Raw genomic sequence first — 16,956 nt, forward strand, 5'->3', positions numbered from 1 at the left:
CCAGCTCTCTTCCTAATTTACGGGCAAAAAAACTAAATACAAGACATTTTTTATTTGTGTCTCTACAAGCAGGTTTTCAGCACAGAAATGTATTCAAGGTGCAAAACAGCCCAAAATAAAAATGTTGGCCTTTAGTGTTGTTGCTGCGTGGACCTCTTATTACAGTTAGCATAGAGTGGGTGGAATAATCGCCTGTGAGACTGAACTCAGGGCAAAAAGAAAATAGTTTGGTTTTCCATTTTCTCCCAAACACGCCTGCAGTCGTAGAAACCTGTCCTCTCGTATATTCTGCCAACAGATGGAACCAGATTTCACAGCTGAACTTGTAGGACTGGTCTGAAGCCAGTCTGTCCCAGTAGCATAGTGGATGGGGAGCTACACGGTGGACAGGTTGAAGGGTCCATTACTTTGACAACACAAAGACACACAACCACATCCCTGGTGATTTAGAGGAACTAACTGATCATGTCACGTCTCTGGTTCGATCCTGTTTTTATCATTCAAGAGGTTTTGCCAAACTTTTCTCCATTGTCTTTCATACTGAACTGGAAATGATAGTTCATGCTTTTGTTTCACCCCTTCTGGATTATTGTAATGCATTGTACACATAAAACGTCTCTAGCAGGTCGCAGGTTGTTCAGGATGCTGCTGCCAGGCTTCTCACATGTGACTCTGCAGCCAATGCAGCAACACTGGCTCCTGGTTTATTTTGGAGTGCATTTCAATATTCTTGCTCAAAGTTGGTAGCACTGTTGCCTTGCAGCAAGAAGGTTTTGGGTTTGACTCCCAGCCTGGGGTCTTTCTGCATGGAGTTTGCATGTTCTCTCCAGGTACTCTGGCTTCCTCCCACAGTCCAAAAACATGACTGTTGGTTAATTGGTCCCTAAATTGGCTTTAGGTGTGAGTGAGTGTCTGCATGGTTGAGACTGCTGGAGATAGGCACCAGCTCCCCCGCAACCCAGCACAGAAGAGTATAGAAGGATATAGAAAATGGATGGATGTCTTGTTTTAATGTTGAAGCACACTGTGATCTTTATGTCTCAAAAGGTGCTACATAAAGATATTTTAACTTACTTATTAAAGTAACATGCTTCAGTACAGCTGGAATAACCCCTGCTGAGATTTGAACCAGCATCTTTCTAGTTCTGGGGTTACTGCTGAAAACCACAGCACCATGCACCCTACACCCTGCAGGTCTTTGTTTAAATTAGTTCAGTTAAAAAAAATCAAACAACTAATATAAAGATATGGGACTCTATTGTATAACATTCCTGCATCCCTCCTATTCCTACAACCCATAATGCTTTGCATGAATTTTTAGCACTAAATGGGCAAAAACAAAACCTTGCTGAGCAAATGCAGATAAAAACATGTGGCAATATCAATTGTTATATAGATAGTATAATAGATACCAGCTGAAGCTGGTTTTTAGAATGGATCAAAGCAGGATAAAGTTTCTGAACGGCATCAACTTCATTGATGTTGAGATCCGATGGACTGCTCAAAGATTTTAAAGCCAGGTCCAGTGCCAGGAAACCGACCAGTTTCAATTAATTAAGCCAGAACCTTGTTAAAGCTGCACAGTTTATCGTTTTCTGCAACCTGCTGAGGGAAATCCAACAATATATTTGGATTTGTGTGCATAATTTGACCATATGTGAGTCTGAGAGAATCCACAATAAATTTTAACTTGTGAACACAGTTTCTGTTTTCAACATCTGTTGAATTCGCACCAAATCAGTCAACCCTGAAAGGCAAACACTTCAAATACATCCTTAGAGGATCTATATTCAGATCACAAATCAGCAGAATTTTCTACAAACACTAGATGTTAACAGGAACACTATAATTAATTGCTGTTTTTTGTTTTTGTAATGGAGAGACCAGTAAGAGCTGCAGAAGATGTCCTGTGTCAGCACTCGATGCACATGGCCTACATTTACCCAGTTGTAATATAGTGAGTGTGTGTGTGTGTGTGTGTGTGTGTGTGTGTGTGTGTGTGTGTCGCTCAACACTGCCCAAAAGCAGCCATCCACATCCTTAATAAGCTTGTAACCAATTTTCTGGTCAATGGACAGGGAACACTGTGTTCACTCGTGTTTCCTTTCTCTCTCGCCCCACAAACTGAACACAACACAAGTGTAGAACTGCATTTCACAAACTGCCAATGTGGGCTGCTTAAAACCTCAGACTACATCCTGAAACACAGAGTTAAACAACCAATCAACCAGCAACAAGCACGCTCCAAAAACAAATCCATGTTGGATCTTACCACCTTCTCTATGCATGTAGTTCTAATACAGAATACATGTAAGCACTGATCTGCTCGTCCTACCATATAAGCATGTACATCTGCATTTTAATGTCATATGTATAAAGTGTATGTACACATGCATAAATGTGTCCCTCATATCTGCAGAAACGGACCGGTGCCAGAGTTAGAACTAAACGGTACATGAAAAAAGAAGCAAAGAAGTTTCTCTGATTTAGTTTTTAGCCTCATAATACAGTAAAAGCGTAAAATCGTCCTGCCTTTGTGGATATGGGAGTAAGGGATGTTTCTGATGGGATTGCATGGAGTATAAGTAGTCAGTGTCTTACCAGCAGTAGATGTCAGTTACAGCATAGCACAACTGGGCTGTTTAGCCAGTTTAGAACCAACTCTGGTTTGTTTCCCATCGTGGTTCGGTTTCATGTGAAAACATTAATCGCCCCAGGGTGCGGTCCATAACAACAAACCAATAAACAAAGGCCACGGGTCATTTTCATAAAGCTCGATGCAACTTTCTAGACATTCTCTCGAAAGCATTCGGGGTACTTCTCATTATTTTTCCTGAAATAGTAACCAGAAAAACACTAATTCTCCATATTCTCTACTGGCTTAAGACACAGAATCTGCTTCCTGTATTTACATTTGGTTCTCCCGCCCCGGACTCATTGGACCAATAAACAGGCTGAATGTTCTTGCCTGGTTTGCAGTGATTGGTTCTGGTTTTCTTGGAGTTTTCTCTATGTGAAAACCAACTGAACCACCAGGAAAAGTTACAACTTAACAAACATCAACTATAGATCTTAGCAGATTTGGCAAATAATATTTAAGGTAGATTTACTACAGAAGTGCCAAGAGATTTGCTGATTGGCCTTGAAAAGAAGCAGCTGGTGAAGGCAACTAATGAAGCAAATAGGTCTCAGAAAACAACACTGAGTGAAGAAGACTCAAATTCAACTTTTTAGTTTCAGCGAGGTGTTAAAAAGAAATTCAGAGGAAGCACAAAACAGCGAGAAGTTGCTTGAAAGGAAACCATTTTCTCGGGCATGTTGAGAGCAAGACCTTTAGCAGATAACAGTAAGGCTGATTGAAGTGGTTTTATCCTTTGGAGTTGTCATCCTTTCTTTGATGTGGAACATGCTGGATTTGGATGTGTTGGCAGATTTTGGAGTTTTCAGAGTTCAGATCGTTCTCTAAGGAAATCATAGCAAGACTGCTGTTTTAGTAATGCTAGCCATGCTAACTGCTCTAACTCCTAATAAAAGATGTTAAACCTAGTTTGAAATCTTATCATAATCATTTGGCATGTGTCAAAATAATATTAAAACCCTGTTTTACAGCGACTGTCCTCTCACATAGGAAGCCTCTGCTCCTATTCCAGAAAATTTATGACATCTGATAGCAGAAAGGCTAGAAGAAATATTTCTAATATTGTTCTAGCTTCTAAACTCCTGAGGAGAAATCAATCAACAAAAAAATCAATGAGTCAAAGATCGGCCTAAAATATTTATTTTATGCATCTTTAATATTTAGAGAGAGGTTAAACTAGCCCAGAGCTGCCTTACCTCTCTACATGGTATGGATCCAACAAGGCATAGGAAACATTCCTTACAGGTTCTGGTCCACATTGAGATGATGGTATCACACAACTGCTGCAGATTCGTTGGCTGAACATCCCAACGGTTCTGTTGGACTAAGATCTGGTGACTGTGGAGATCAGTGGAGACCAGTGAACTCATGTTCCAGAAACCAGTTTGAGACTAACAGAACTTTTTAATGTTGTGTTGTATATTTATAATGTTATCCTTCTGGAAGAACCATCAGAATATGGGTCCACTGTTGTCATTAAGGGATGGACAACTACCTGCCTGATCTGCTGATATAAGGCAGGATGGATCCGTGTTTCAAGTCATTTACTCCAAATTCTGACCCGACCATCTGAAGGTTGTAGCTGAAATCAAGACCCATGGGATCAGGCAACATTTGTCCAACTCACCAGTTCTATTTAGTTTGTCTGAATTTTAGCCTCAGTCTCCTGTTCTTTCTTTCCTCTGCTGAGGTGGCACTTGGTGTGGTCTTCTGCTGCTGTAGCTCATCTGCTCCAAGGTTCCACAGGTTAGATTTTCGAAGATGGGGTCATGCAGAGCTTGGTTGGACGTTGGTTGGATGTCTAGATGAGGCTGAGTCATTATCTGGTCAGGAAGTAAGTGAACAGGTGTACTTAATTAACTGTCCAATGAAACATGTGAGTGGAAACAGACCATTTCCCCATCTTGTTTATTGAGATTATGGGACGCTGTGGAGGAACCACAGAGATACAATAATGAGTCTGAAAGCAACATCTTTCAGTTTAAAAAGACGTTCTGCATCACTGATGAAGAGGATGAATCATCACATCTTCTAAATTGAAGCTCAACAGCTCAGCAGCTCAGATATCATGGTAGACCTGTTCAATACTCTTCATAACTTGTTCTTCAAGTTTACACAGCTTAGACAAACTTGTCACCCAGGATTATTTGCTGATAACTAGCTGAGGCTCATCCTCAAAAAGAGTAAGAACTTATTAAATTGTTCTTTATTCATCTCTACCGACAATGAAGAGCACCAGGCGCGTAGTTGTTGTCTGAATGTCCCCGGACTTCTTGATAGAAAATATTTAGAAGTATTAAGATGCAGCCACAATATGGTATTGGACTTCACATTTTTATTGAAAAACAATCAGATTTTTTCAATCACGTCCCGCTCCACCTAACCTGACAATGAGTTAAAAGGAGAAGACAAAAAACTACGCGCACAGCCAGAGACGGACTCGGTTCTGGAGAAGTCCAGAGCAGCAGTTTACTCCAAGTCGACCTGCCTCCTTCATTACCTGAAAAGTTACACTGAGCGCCTCGAACAGAGATCATTTCAGAGCAACCATGGAGCCAGCTGGAGAGAGGGAGGCTGGTGGGTGTGTTCAGGAACAGGTGGAGGCAGAGCGGTTTAACCCAGGAGAAGATGGTGGTGAAACCTGAATGCTGACTCAGGATGGACTGATTGTAAGTTACAGATAATCACTGATTCACCCAGCAAGACATGAGGTGGAGGTTCACTCTAATGAGCATCTTCAGGGTCATGATGAGGAACTTTCACCTGAGCTACAGGTGAAGTTAAATGATCTGTGATAGAAAACAGCAGCAACCTTCTCTGTGAGCTTCAAGCTGGATTTACATCATAATGTGAAAATATCTGGTCCTTAACTTCAGTCACAATAAAATCATTTAATCCTAACGTAGCTGAACACATTTAAAGGTCCTTCAGATCATCACATTGATCTCATGGATGCAGCCGGTCTTATAGTCCAGTTCTACATGTAGACAGAACCAGGTGTTGCTCAATAAACCAGGAAAATATCTCCTGGTTCCAGTAAGACGTAGTAGAAAGTAAACCTCCATCTTCTCTTTCATATCTTCTGCTGATTCTAAACATGCAGCTCTGGGTTTAAAGATGCAGAATAATTAAGAAATAAATCATAGTTCATCACAGGTGGACCATTAATTAGTTAACTATTTTATTTTTCTGAATTACACATGAAATATTATATAAACTAATTAAACAAGGATAGAGTTTTACTGAAGGTGAGACATACATACCATATGTATCCTGTTATTAATAACTGTAATATTAGTCCTGATAAGGTCCAGGATGAGGCTCTATGCTATATTTTAAACACCACAACTTAACATCCTTTCCTCTCAAAGTGTTTAATAGTAAGAACTGAAAAATGTTTCTTTTATTATTTTTGGCAGGACAAATTTCTTCAGAAGTGGAATAAAGTGCTGAAAAGATGGCGATAAAAGAGAACAGGTTCATAAAAGAAGGAACAATTTTAATAAAATGTTTCAAAAGTTCTTGGCATAATAAAATAAATAAATGTGTTTTAGGATTTTACCATTTGACTAAATCAACTTTATACCACTTTCCTTTTTTGTGATATAAGAATAAAGACAATGGAGCCTCAGGAGTGAAACACTTTGATGAGAATAAAGTTTAAAAAGATCATTTATGTAGATGAGAAAAGAAGCACATTTATCTGGTCCATAGTAAACATCTCTGAGTTTATGAAAACTTTTGTCAGCAAAAATTCAGATTAAGATCTTTTCTAAATACCTCAAAATGTGTCATTATTTGCTTCAGTAAAATGGTTTTTCATGAGTCCTAAACTCTGTTTCTCCTTGTCCTTCATTCAGCTTCTAACAAAAATAAAAAGTAAAATTATTGCAAACTTTTTTTGTTTGATTCACAATAATTTACATTCAGTCTAAAACCAGCCGAGACAGAGAACTGGTACAATATGTCTTATATTATTTTAACTTTAAATTACCTATAAATTGTTTTATTGAAATTTAAATATTTCAGGTTTGGGCTAAAGCCCCCAATGTTTTGAGACCCTACAAACGCCCTTGAAGAGCACAGCTCATATTTTCCTAAAGAGCCTCCACCTATGATGCTCAGAAGGTCATTCAGCTCCAACAAGCAGGTCTTTATAAAACATTCACTTACAAATTGTTGCTATGACAACAATAACCAGAGAACTGTGGAGGCAGCTCATCTCTGCTGTAGATCTATGTTCATGTGATCCTTGAAGCAACATGGTCCAAAACATCTCCAAGTTCTCTGTTTTCACCATATTGGTTGAAACGACCCCTTTTTCTTCTGCAGCGGAATGGAAACAAACACTGGATAAATGAGAACATGAGGTGACCTCTGGCCTTTCCAACTAATGGGTTGTTTAGTCCAGACTGTTTCTGCTGCTGTGATAGATTACAGGGTCAGAGGTTTACATACACCCATCTTCCTCGTGAATTTCATTTATTTTTGGGCTTTTAATGATGAATTTAAGGTGGACTGATTATAAAATCTCGACTACTAACTCAGGCACCAGTCTGAATTTATTGTGGATTGTTTTTCTGTTCAGATCTTGGTCCAAAATCAGTTTAGATGTGCTTAAGACCTTGAGGTCCTGCAGGAACATCCAACTGTGTCCAAGCTCCAACCATGTCCAACCATATTGTAAATTATAAATATGTATATTCTGTAATGCAAAAACAAACCAAAGAGCAACGTTTACCAGAGTCAAATTCCTTGTTTTTATGTTTGTATGTACAAACTTGGCAATAAAGCTGATTCTGATTCTGATGTCACTGCTGCTTTGAGGTGAAGGAGAAGAATTGGCACTGTCTGGAAAACGGACCTTCAGCATGATTCCAAATCTACTGTACCTGACAGTTGGTGCTCTTAGTTACGGCAAATATAGCCGACCTTGAAGGTGTCCATTTTGGTCAGTCCCCTCTCAGTCGTGTAATTCTAGCTTCACAACTTACAGCTGACCTGGTTGTTCCTTGATGGAAGAACATCGACCCATTTCCCTTCATCTCAGGTGGGACGGAAGGGCTACAAAGTAAACAGAGTTGGGTTTTCCAACAGGACAATGATTGAAACACATCATTTTAGTCCATGATTAGAGTATGAACACAGGAATGAATGCTCACAGAAACCCTCACCGATACCAAGACTGGATCAGATACCAGATGTTGTCTTTGTCATGTTTTTCAAGGAATTCATTCAAGTTTAAATCCAAACACTGAAATAAATTCAGTTCAGAGGACTTTTTGTTTCTTTTCTTGCTTTAATGTTCATACAGAAGGTGATCTGCAGCATAAAACGATGTCATTAAGTCAATATCCAAACCACAGGAAGGCCTAATCTGTGGCTGAAAGTATCAAATTAGATAGATTTTTGATCTCATGACGGCGTTTAGGTCTCTGTTACATAGAAGGACGTTACAGTGGTCACTTGGTTGTTTTTGACCGCATGATGTTCCTGTTTTTAACACATTTTGATTCGTCAGCTGATGCTGGACCACAGATTTAAGTTGATGAAGCTCTGCTTGCTAATTCTATCAGCTTTCAACATTGCAGATGCCTTAGAAAAGTATTCACACCATCTGAACGTCTCACATATTGTCACGTTACAACCACAAGCTTCAATGAGTTTATGTGACAGACCAAGAGAAAATGGAAAGAAACATCAGAGAACAAAGATCACCAAGAAGGCCGAGGAACACTGCAGAAAGATCAAGACGAAAGTTGTGGAGAACTTTAAAGCTGGGTTAGGTTCTACAACAATAAGCTGTAAACATCTCCCAGAGGTCTGTTCAATCCATCATCTGAACATGGAGAAAGGATGGACCACCTGCAGACCTACCAAGACATGGAGGTCAACCTAAACTAGGCAAGGAGAGCATTAATCAGAGATTGAGCCAAAAGGCTCCTGGTAACTCTGGAGGAGCTGCAAAGATCCACTGCTCAGGTGGGAGCATCTGCTGACTATTAGTGGTGGCAGCATAAGGAAAGTCATACTAAGTACCATTTGCTGTTTGCCACGGATCATATAGGAGACACAGCTAACATGGTAAGAACTGATCTGATTAAATGAGACCAAAAATAAAATATTTAGTCTACAAGTAACCCTGGACGCAAAACACGGCAGTGGCAGCATCATGCTGTGGGATGCTTTTCTTCATCAGGAACAGGGAAGCTGGTCAGAGTTGATGAAAGATGAATGGAACTAAATCCAGGATCATCCTGCAAGAAAACCTGTTAGATGATCCGAAGACTGGAGACTGAGGTGGAGGTTCTCCTTCCAGCAGGAGAACCATCCTGAACACACTGCCAGAAATACAATGATGGTTTACATCAAAGCAGATTCATGGGTTGGAGTGGCCTAGTCAAAGTCCAGACTTGACACCCAGCTGAAATCTGTGGTGAGACTTGAAAGCTGATGTTCACAGATGTTCTCCATCCAATCTGAGCCCGAGCTGTTATGTAAAAAAGACCTTCACTGTAACAGCAGCAAAGGTTTGTTTCTACAATATAAATATTTAATCAAACACACTGAGATTTTGTGGTTGTAATGTTACAAAATGTAAAAAAGATGACGCCCAGAGACAAAAGGGTAGAACTGCTGCGTTGAGGATGTTGGTTAATCCCAGAAACTTTGTCTGTTATTGTAAAAAATAAAGTAATTTCTGTCGGTGACCTCAGCGCAGCGACCTTACGCTCCGTTACAGTTTCTATACATTTATAAAAGCAACAATAAGATAATAAAGGCAGGGAGAAGGAATGCCAGCAGCATAATGGTCCAGTGATTGTAAGTCATTGTTGTCTGTGTAGTAATGGCACTAAAACTGCTGAATCAGCACCAAACCCCGTCTGAGCTCAGGAAGGAAGCTACAAATCATCATAGGCACTGTGAACATCAACCTCTGAGCAGAGTAAGAAGTCCCATTGTCTGGTTGATATGATGGAGAATGGTCCAGCTCTCTCCAGCTGGACTTCATAAAGAGCCTTCTGGTCTCTAAGCGAGGCAACAAGTTCTGGATGTTGGGTCCATCGACAGGCGGCTGTATCTGGAGTCATTTATCTCCTGTCTGACGGGCCGACACGACAAGCTTTAAATAAATCTCCAGAGTGTGACCTCATTCCTCTCCATCTCCTTTGAGGTAAACGTCCCTGAACATCCTCATTGTGTCTCAATCCATAGACACAAACACCGTGGTCCATGTTTATTTTAACTTAAAGGCTCAAAGGTCACCGCTCTGTGGTTCTTGTCTGGTTTCCTGTGTGCGGCTGCGGCCCAGTCTGGGGAAGCGAGATGAAGTTCTGGATCGGGGAGTCTTGGATCCACCTTCATTGGCTTGGGGGGTGTCCCTATAAGAGAGAGGACAGAAGGAGACGGAGGGAAGGAAAATTTACTTTTGACCACTAAAAAGAGGTGACGTCATCGTTTTTTAATAACTAATAATTACTAATTTAACTCACTGGTTTCTCCTCCTGCTCCTCATTGATCATCAGTGCTCATAGTTATCACTGCCATGATTACCTGAGACCTCCCTGTCCTCCATAAATGGAAACGTCTGGTTCTGTGTTTAACTGCGTCTCTTTCTCCCATGGGAGAACCATAGGAGAACCACAGGAGAAACGGTATGATAGAAAATATTGGCCATTTCAACAACCTTGGTACCAGTAAACACCTCGGTACCAGTAGCTGGCTCATACCCAACTGCATCTGTGAAGCTTTTTATCCCTATAAGCTCAGTAAATGCAAACATTGCCAACGTTTTTAGCAGCTTTTTTGACTAAAATGCACATGACTTGTTTTTGTAAGAAGAAATCCTGAGTGAACCGGAAAGCTTGTATCTGATCACATCACTGCAGGAGACCTTCAGGAGTCCTAAACGCGTTCCTGCCAACGCGTTTCAATAAGAAACCTTGTTGAGGACCACAGCAGGAGATAAACCCAGATTATTTAGACAGCATACATGCACACAGAAGACGCAGGAAGAAAACAAGACCTTCAATACATCTTAAAGCTTCTAACTCATATAATAATAGAGGAGAGGAGAGACCTTATCTATTTATTATTAATTTAGTAAATTAGTTAAACCAGAGGAGCTTTCACAGGATTTTGCATATAAAGCTGCATCACTGGCCTTGATGTTCATCTAAAACATGTAGAACCATTTTCAAATAAAACACAAACACACAGTTCAATTATTTCTACTTATATATTTAATAAAAGCTAAAAGCCACATGTTCTTAATAAAGAACTGAATACTGAGCAGGTTTCAGGATTTTTAAGCAATAATTGCATAACTGTAATTATTTTTTGAACATCTGAATTTCTATAAATATCTCTTCCACAAGATTCACAGGGATCCGTATTAAAGCTGATGTTTGTCGCATGACGAGGTGCACTTTCCCATTACTCCGAGGGGAACTAATTTCGTCCAGTCGATGACATCATGCCCTGGTTGCCAGGACAACCATCTTGAAAACTTGTAGATGGCTGATCCCCGAGCCCGATAACGATGAGGGTGAGCAAGAGGCACTGTTCAAAGCAAGGAAATGAAAGGCAGAGAGACAGAACATCTGGAATTAAACTCTCTCCTTAGTTGTCCTGATTTCATCCCAGAACCGGCAACCGTTTTCCTGCCGCCTGCGATGAAGGAGCAGCGCTGCGATACCATTGATAAAGCCAAGTGCTTCTTTGAAAAGAAAACAAGGTTTTAATAACGTTAAGAGAGTGAAGAGGTCCCAAAGCGGCCTCATTAATGACCCGCCCCGTCTGCTGGAGTTTTAATTAAGATTAGCCGGGACAACTGGGCCCAGCCCCTGTTGGGGAGTTTTATTGGGGAGTCCGATTTGGCTGAAGGTGCCGACATTCGCCAGGGAGGCAGCAGAGCGAGGACTCAAAGATACTCTGTTTAGTTAAATTGACCACAAATATCATCAGCTGCTTAGGTGTGTGTGTGTAAGAGCTGAGGAGGTTGATTATTACACTGAACTTGAATCCTTTACCTCTGGCTCAAAGTCATCAGGACCAAGAGTGCCACTTATTCCCTCATCTGAACGGCACCAGACTGGTTCAATTAGGCCCGGTCACACGCAGGCCTACTGTTTGGATTTGCAAAGGTTGGCCAAACACAGATGCAATAGGGAGTTATATCAGCAAAACTCTTACTAAATTGAGGGCAGCCTGCAGAGCAGAAACTGCAAGCTACCTTGTTTATTCATATCAAACTGGGTAAATGTGGCAAATTAATTGAGCTTATAGATTTTGTTCTGGCTCTCAGTGTGGGTTTGTCCCCTGTTTGGACATAATATTGATTTGTGCAGGATAATAACTTTCCCGAGCACTGTTGGGATATTAATAATGCGAATGCTGAGGAAGCTAATTAGAGTAAACAGCTACACAAATTCAGGCATGCATCAAAATGATTGTCTAACAGGAAAGAGAAGAGCAGTAAACGGCCGGATCTTAATAAACAACTTTATTTTCCTGGCTGTCGCATCCTCAAACACAGATAAATGGTTTCAGGGCAAAACTCTAATAGTTTACAGCCTTCCTCACCGGTCAGACATATACAGATTGCTCCTCGAGACAAAAGTCTGCATAACGTTTGGTTTTTCTTTGGTTGCAGGTCAATTGGAGCCCAGACAGTGCGTGTGTTTCATCTTTCGAGTAAACCGTAGAGGATGTCAGGTGGAGCCGCATACTAAGTGTAGGGAGAGGTGTGATAGCATCGCTGTTCCAGAGAAGTGAGGAAAATTGCAGCATGAAACTTGTGAGACACAAAGAGATTTGTTCTCAGAAGAGTTTGGTGCATTGCTGCATGTCCTGTTTTTTGCACATTCAGAACAAACGTCCTCATCATCACTAAGGTAACAGTGGCTTTCTACACACATTTTATTATACTTTCTGAAGGCTGCTGATGTGTGCTTTAAGATGAATTGTTGTCTCAGGAAAATCAGATCCTTATTGTAGTGATATTTGTCTGTTTTCTCCTTTAAGCGCATTCAGATGAACAAACAACATCTTCAACTAAATCTTCTCGGGACATTTCTTCTTCTCATCATTCTCTGATGAGCATACAAAACCTCCTCTGTTGAATCCCAACTCACTGAAATGAACAAAGACAAATGTCCGTACATCATCTCTTCTTCGCAGGTGTACCTCAAGGTTTGGTGTTGGGCCCTGGATTTCTTGTAAACTCAGCTTCTAACTCCTTGGCTCCAGATGTCAGGTCTTATGGCTTTTAGCATCAATGGGATGAAGGTGTCAACCAACTACAACCAAGTATCACTTTCTATAGGTGGTGAGAGCACAACAGGTGGTCTCTGGAATTTCCAAGGATAAAAGAACCCCGGCTCTGTGCTTGCTCAACAAAATAGTGATATAAAACCCACCTCCTCACATTTCTGGGTGAGATGAATGATGGCTCCTTTTGTCCATCCAACTCATTTCCAAGTATGGTTAAATATGAAATAATGCAGTGGTTGACCAGCAGATCTACTGGTACCTACAGTGAAATTTCCAGATGATCCAGTAAGTGGTGCCCTAGTGTTGGTCTTTTATCAGCTTAAAAAGCTAATTTTGCTCTGTAACATAGTTCAAGTCTTCTCAAACTGAATGCATCATTTACTGCTGCTTGATACAGTTTCAGTTTAAATGGTCCACTTTAGGTAGTTAGATTGTAAAACAAGAAACCAAAAGCCGTAAAAGGAAGGCTATTGCTTTCTCAATCCACTAATGTTAAAGTATTTTCTTGGTTTTATTGCACTGAATGTAGAACAGATTCAGTTACATGTTTGTTATCACTGGAATGACCTAAATCATCTAAAAATAATCACTTTAATTTGAAAACCTGTAAAAGATCAGCTTAAAGTGATGCCAGTGCTCTAGATGAAAACCAGTGATTTGTTTTTTCCTGCCATTAGTCATTAACAATGTTTAATCAGCATTTCTATTGTTTCTATTAATTCACAATTTAAATGCCCAAGAAGTTATTTAAAAGGGACGTTTTATACTTAAGCATGTCTGCCGTTCATTCAGACACAGTAGGGCGTGAGACTTCGGCAGATAACAGGAAGGCTTTTTGTTTTGTCCAAGGTTGTTCTGTTTTCTCCTGAACTTTCAACCTTTCTACCAGCAAACATGCTGGACTTGAAATCTAACAGTTAACATAGGAAATACACACTGATGTTCACATGTACTAATCACTAATGTAGAGTCTAAAGGTAGCATTTTGTGTTGAGATAAGAGTGACTTCTCACTGGGTCTCCTAAAATCCATAAATAATGACAACAGGAAAGCGAGAAGAAATATTCTGAACATTTTTATCCTTAAAAGGAGAAACCAACATCTGCAGATAGAAGAGATCAGAACTGCACAAAAGAAATCAGCCACAAGTCTTTGATCGGAGCATCTCTGACTGCTTCACGTTTGAATGTAGTTCTGCCAACTGAACGTAGTCTTGCCAAAATCATGCACCCCATGCAGATCCTTACATAACTTCATTCAGCAGGCAGACAACATGAGATTGATGGTAATTGAACCTGCGACCCTCTGATAACACAGTCACTCTACCCCTAGAGCTTTTGCCAGGCGTTTGAGGAGGTTCAAATGTTAAATTTAATGAGGCTAGGTAACCACTAATTTATGCTCTGAAAGCAAATACTGCCTTTTTCACTCTATGACATTTATCTGAGAGCTTTAATTATGAGCCTCTTTGTGTCAAATTTGACCCGAGTAAAACATCTGTGCACTCATCCTATCTCTGCTGACAGAAGGTCCTGCTGCAATGCTCCAGTTCATTTATCTTCTCACTTGAGTTCCCATAGAAATGGCTAATTATGAGCATTATGCAGAGCCTAACAATACAGTGTATGACATGAATATTGTTAAGACGTAGCAGTGAGACGACGTGCGGAAAAAACACCAAACTTCTGTTTACCTTTCCTTCTCCTGACAATACCCCTCAAAACACATCTCACTGTCCTTATTTGTTGCCATAGATAGCACAGTTAGCAGCAATTATGTGTATTTCCTCCTTCGTAGTTCTTAGTATGAGGATAATTAGCTGTTTTTGCTCAGAGTTCATTATAAAATCACTTATCTCCAACCTTCTAGTATTGGTCGGTGTGAGTTGTGTTCCTGCAGCTCAGCTAACGGAACGGTCACCAGCCTCACCAAACTGTAGCAAATAAACAAAAATATATCGGTCAATGCGGCTGTGAAATGCTCAGCGACATACACAGAGGTTCTGGTCAGCAGCCATGAGGAGTGCAGGCTTAACTGGATCTTCATGAAGAACAGCAGCGCCTCAGTTCTTGTTCTGCTGCAGAGATGCAGGCGATGCTCGTTTCTGACCAATCAGCAGTCTTCAACGCTGTAAACTACTAGCATGTTTCAACAGCTGCTGGGCTTGGGTTAGCACCATTAAATTAGAGATGGGACCGGTCCAATCCAAACGTAGCATAAGACTCGATACTAACATGAGTCTCTGTGGTCCCTGCACCTGCAAGTCAAATACTGGCAAATTTTTAAGGTTTAAATTTACAGCCACAAACAGTTTCCAGACTCAGAGAATAAAATGATGAATAGTTAAGCCCATAAGTATTCATACCTGCAGATTTAGATGTTAAATTGGTTTCATTGAACCCAGAAGTTTGTTTTTGACAAGAAACAAGACAGCATTGCTCAAAAGACAATAAAATAACCTAAAACAAGAAGCAAAGGTACTAAAACCTCACCAAATAAAAGAGACAAAGTTGAAGTTTGCAAATATGTTGAAACATTTAAATAATCTGAGAAATACGCCTCATAATGTTTCTGCTTACATACAGTTAGGGGATTTACAACAGTTAAGATTAAAATGATTCATATTAATTCTGACTAAAAGTAATGTTAATGTTTCAGAGCGGCCCAGCCCAAGTCCAGACTTGAATCTGGTAGAGAATCTATGGAGGGAGCTAAAGATTAGGGTGATGGCAAGGAGGCCTTCCACTCCTTAAAGACTAGGAGCTCATCACTAAAGATGAATATATAAGATGGATTTATCTATATCCAAGATAAAACATGATTGCTGGAATGATTTTTGAGAAGGGTATCAATTTTTAGGCCATAATTTTAATAAAATAGAAATAAAAAGACAATTTTCAACACTGATCTTCCTGCTTGTTGTTAATTATCTTTAGGGAAATGCATCGCATCTCATTTCATAACAGACACTAACTTTTTGGTGGAGCAAAAATCATTTTGGATCTAAATTTCTCAGCGGTGAAAATTATCTTCAATTAAATTGTATATTAACTTAAACAACACCTGTAAAAAACTACTAAACATTTAATTAAAGGGGTTCTGCGTCATTAATAACAGATATTTCAATTCATATGTTGGGATTAGATCAGAACTCTAAATAAAACAGACTCCATGTGTGAGTTTTGGCAAAAGGACGAAACAAAAACGCATCCCCGTTCAACCAGTGTGCTGCTGCATTTATCGGGGAGTCTCCAGAGAGGAGGTGACATTCCAGGCAGACAGGGTGGCAGATCACGTCCACTGACTGACGGCAGGAAGTGGAAGCAGATGTGAATATTGACAGAAAATGACTGGAACGTTTCATTTTCAGACACAGCCCACTCAGTAGGTGGGCGGCTAAAGCAGCAGACGTTTTCCTACATGCAAGGATGACTGTGTGTGAGAGGAGGAACTTGTATTATTTATGTGTGAATGTTTGTGCAAAACTCTGACATTAATCCTGTCAGTGTATCTACGATGAGCTGCTAGTACAGCAGCTGGTTTCAGCTAATTCTTTGTGAATATATGGTAGATTAAACTGGATAATGCTACACTAAACTGACAGCCAGTGATTTTTCTTTACTTGTAAATATTAAATCACATTTTAAACCCACTATTACTGCTTTACAGTGCTTACAGATCCTGTTTATCCTATTTTATAGTACTTGCATGTTTCAGATCATCAAACACATTTCACTCTGAGGCAAAGACAAGCTGAGTAAATAAAAACATGTTTTAAATGATGATTTCATTTATTAAGGGATCTGCCATCAAGTGTTTGCAATAACTGGTGATGAGTCTTTTACATCCCTGTGGAGGAATTCTGACCCCCTCTGCATTGCAGAATTGACTTAATTCAGACACAATGGAAGGTTTTTAAGTACAGACTTTCATTAGGCTATTACAGAATCTCCATTATATTATTTGAAACATTCACAGGTGGACTTGTTGGTGTGTTTTGGATCGTTGTCTTTCTTCATAATCCAAATAGTTCTGCTGAACGT

At 40.0% G+C, this 16,956-nt stretch overlaps 1 protein-coding gene across 1 annotated transcript in view; it reads right to left on the reverse strand.

Annotated features, from left to right (window-relative positions):
• Positions 1-7,917: 7,917 nt before the first annotated feature.
• The window catches only part of snx29 (sorting nexin 29), a 152,323-nt gene continuing 143,284 nt past the window's right edge, over positions 7,918-16,956 (reverse strand). Inside the window, exon 21 of the mRNA XM_047377283.1 lies at positions 7,918-10,020. Coding sequence (XP_047233239.1) covers positions 9,894-10,020 — 127 coding nt within the window. The 3' untranslated portion in view covers positions 7,918-9,893. The remainder of the gene's footprint in view (positions 10,021-16,956) is intronic.

Source organism: Girardinichthys multiradiatus, chromosome 10 (assembly GCF_021462225.1).
Source record: "Girardinichthys multiradiatus isolate DD_20200921_A chromosome 10, DD_fGirMul_XY1, whole genome shotgun sequence".
In the NCBI taxonomy this organism is placed as follows: Eukaryota; Metazoa; Chordata; class Actinopteri; order Cyprinodontiformes; family Goodeidae; genus Girardinichthys; species Girardinichthys multiradiatus.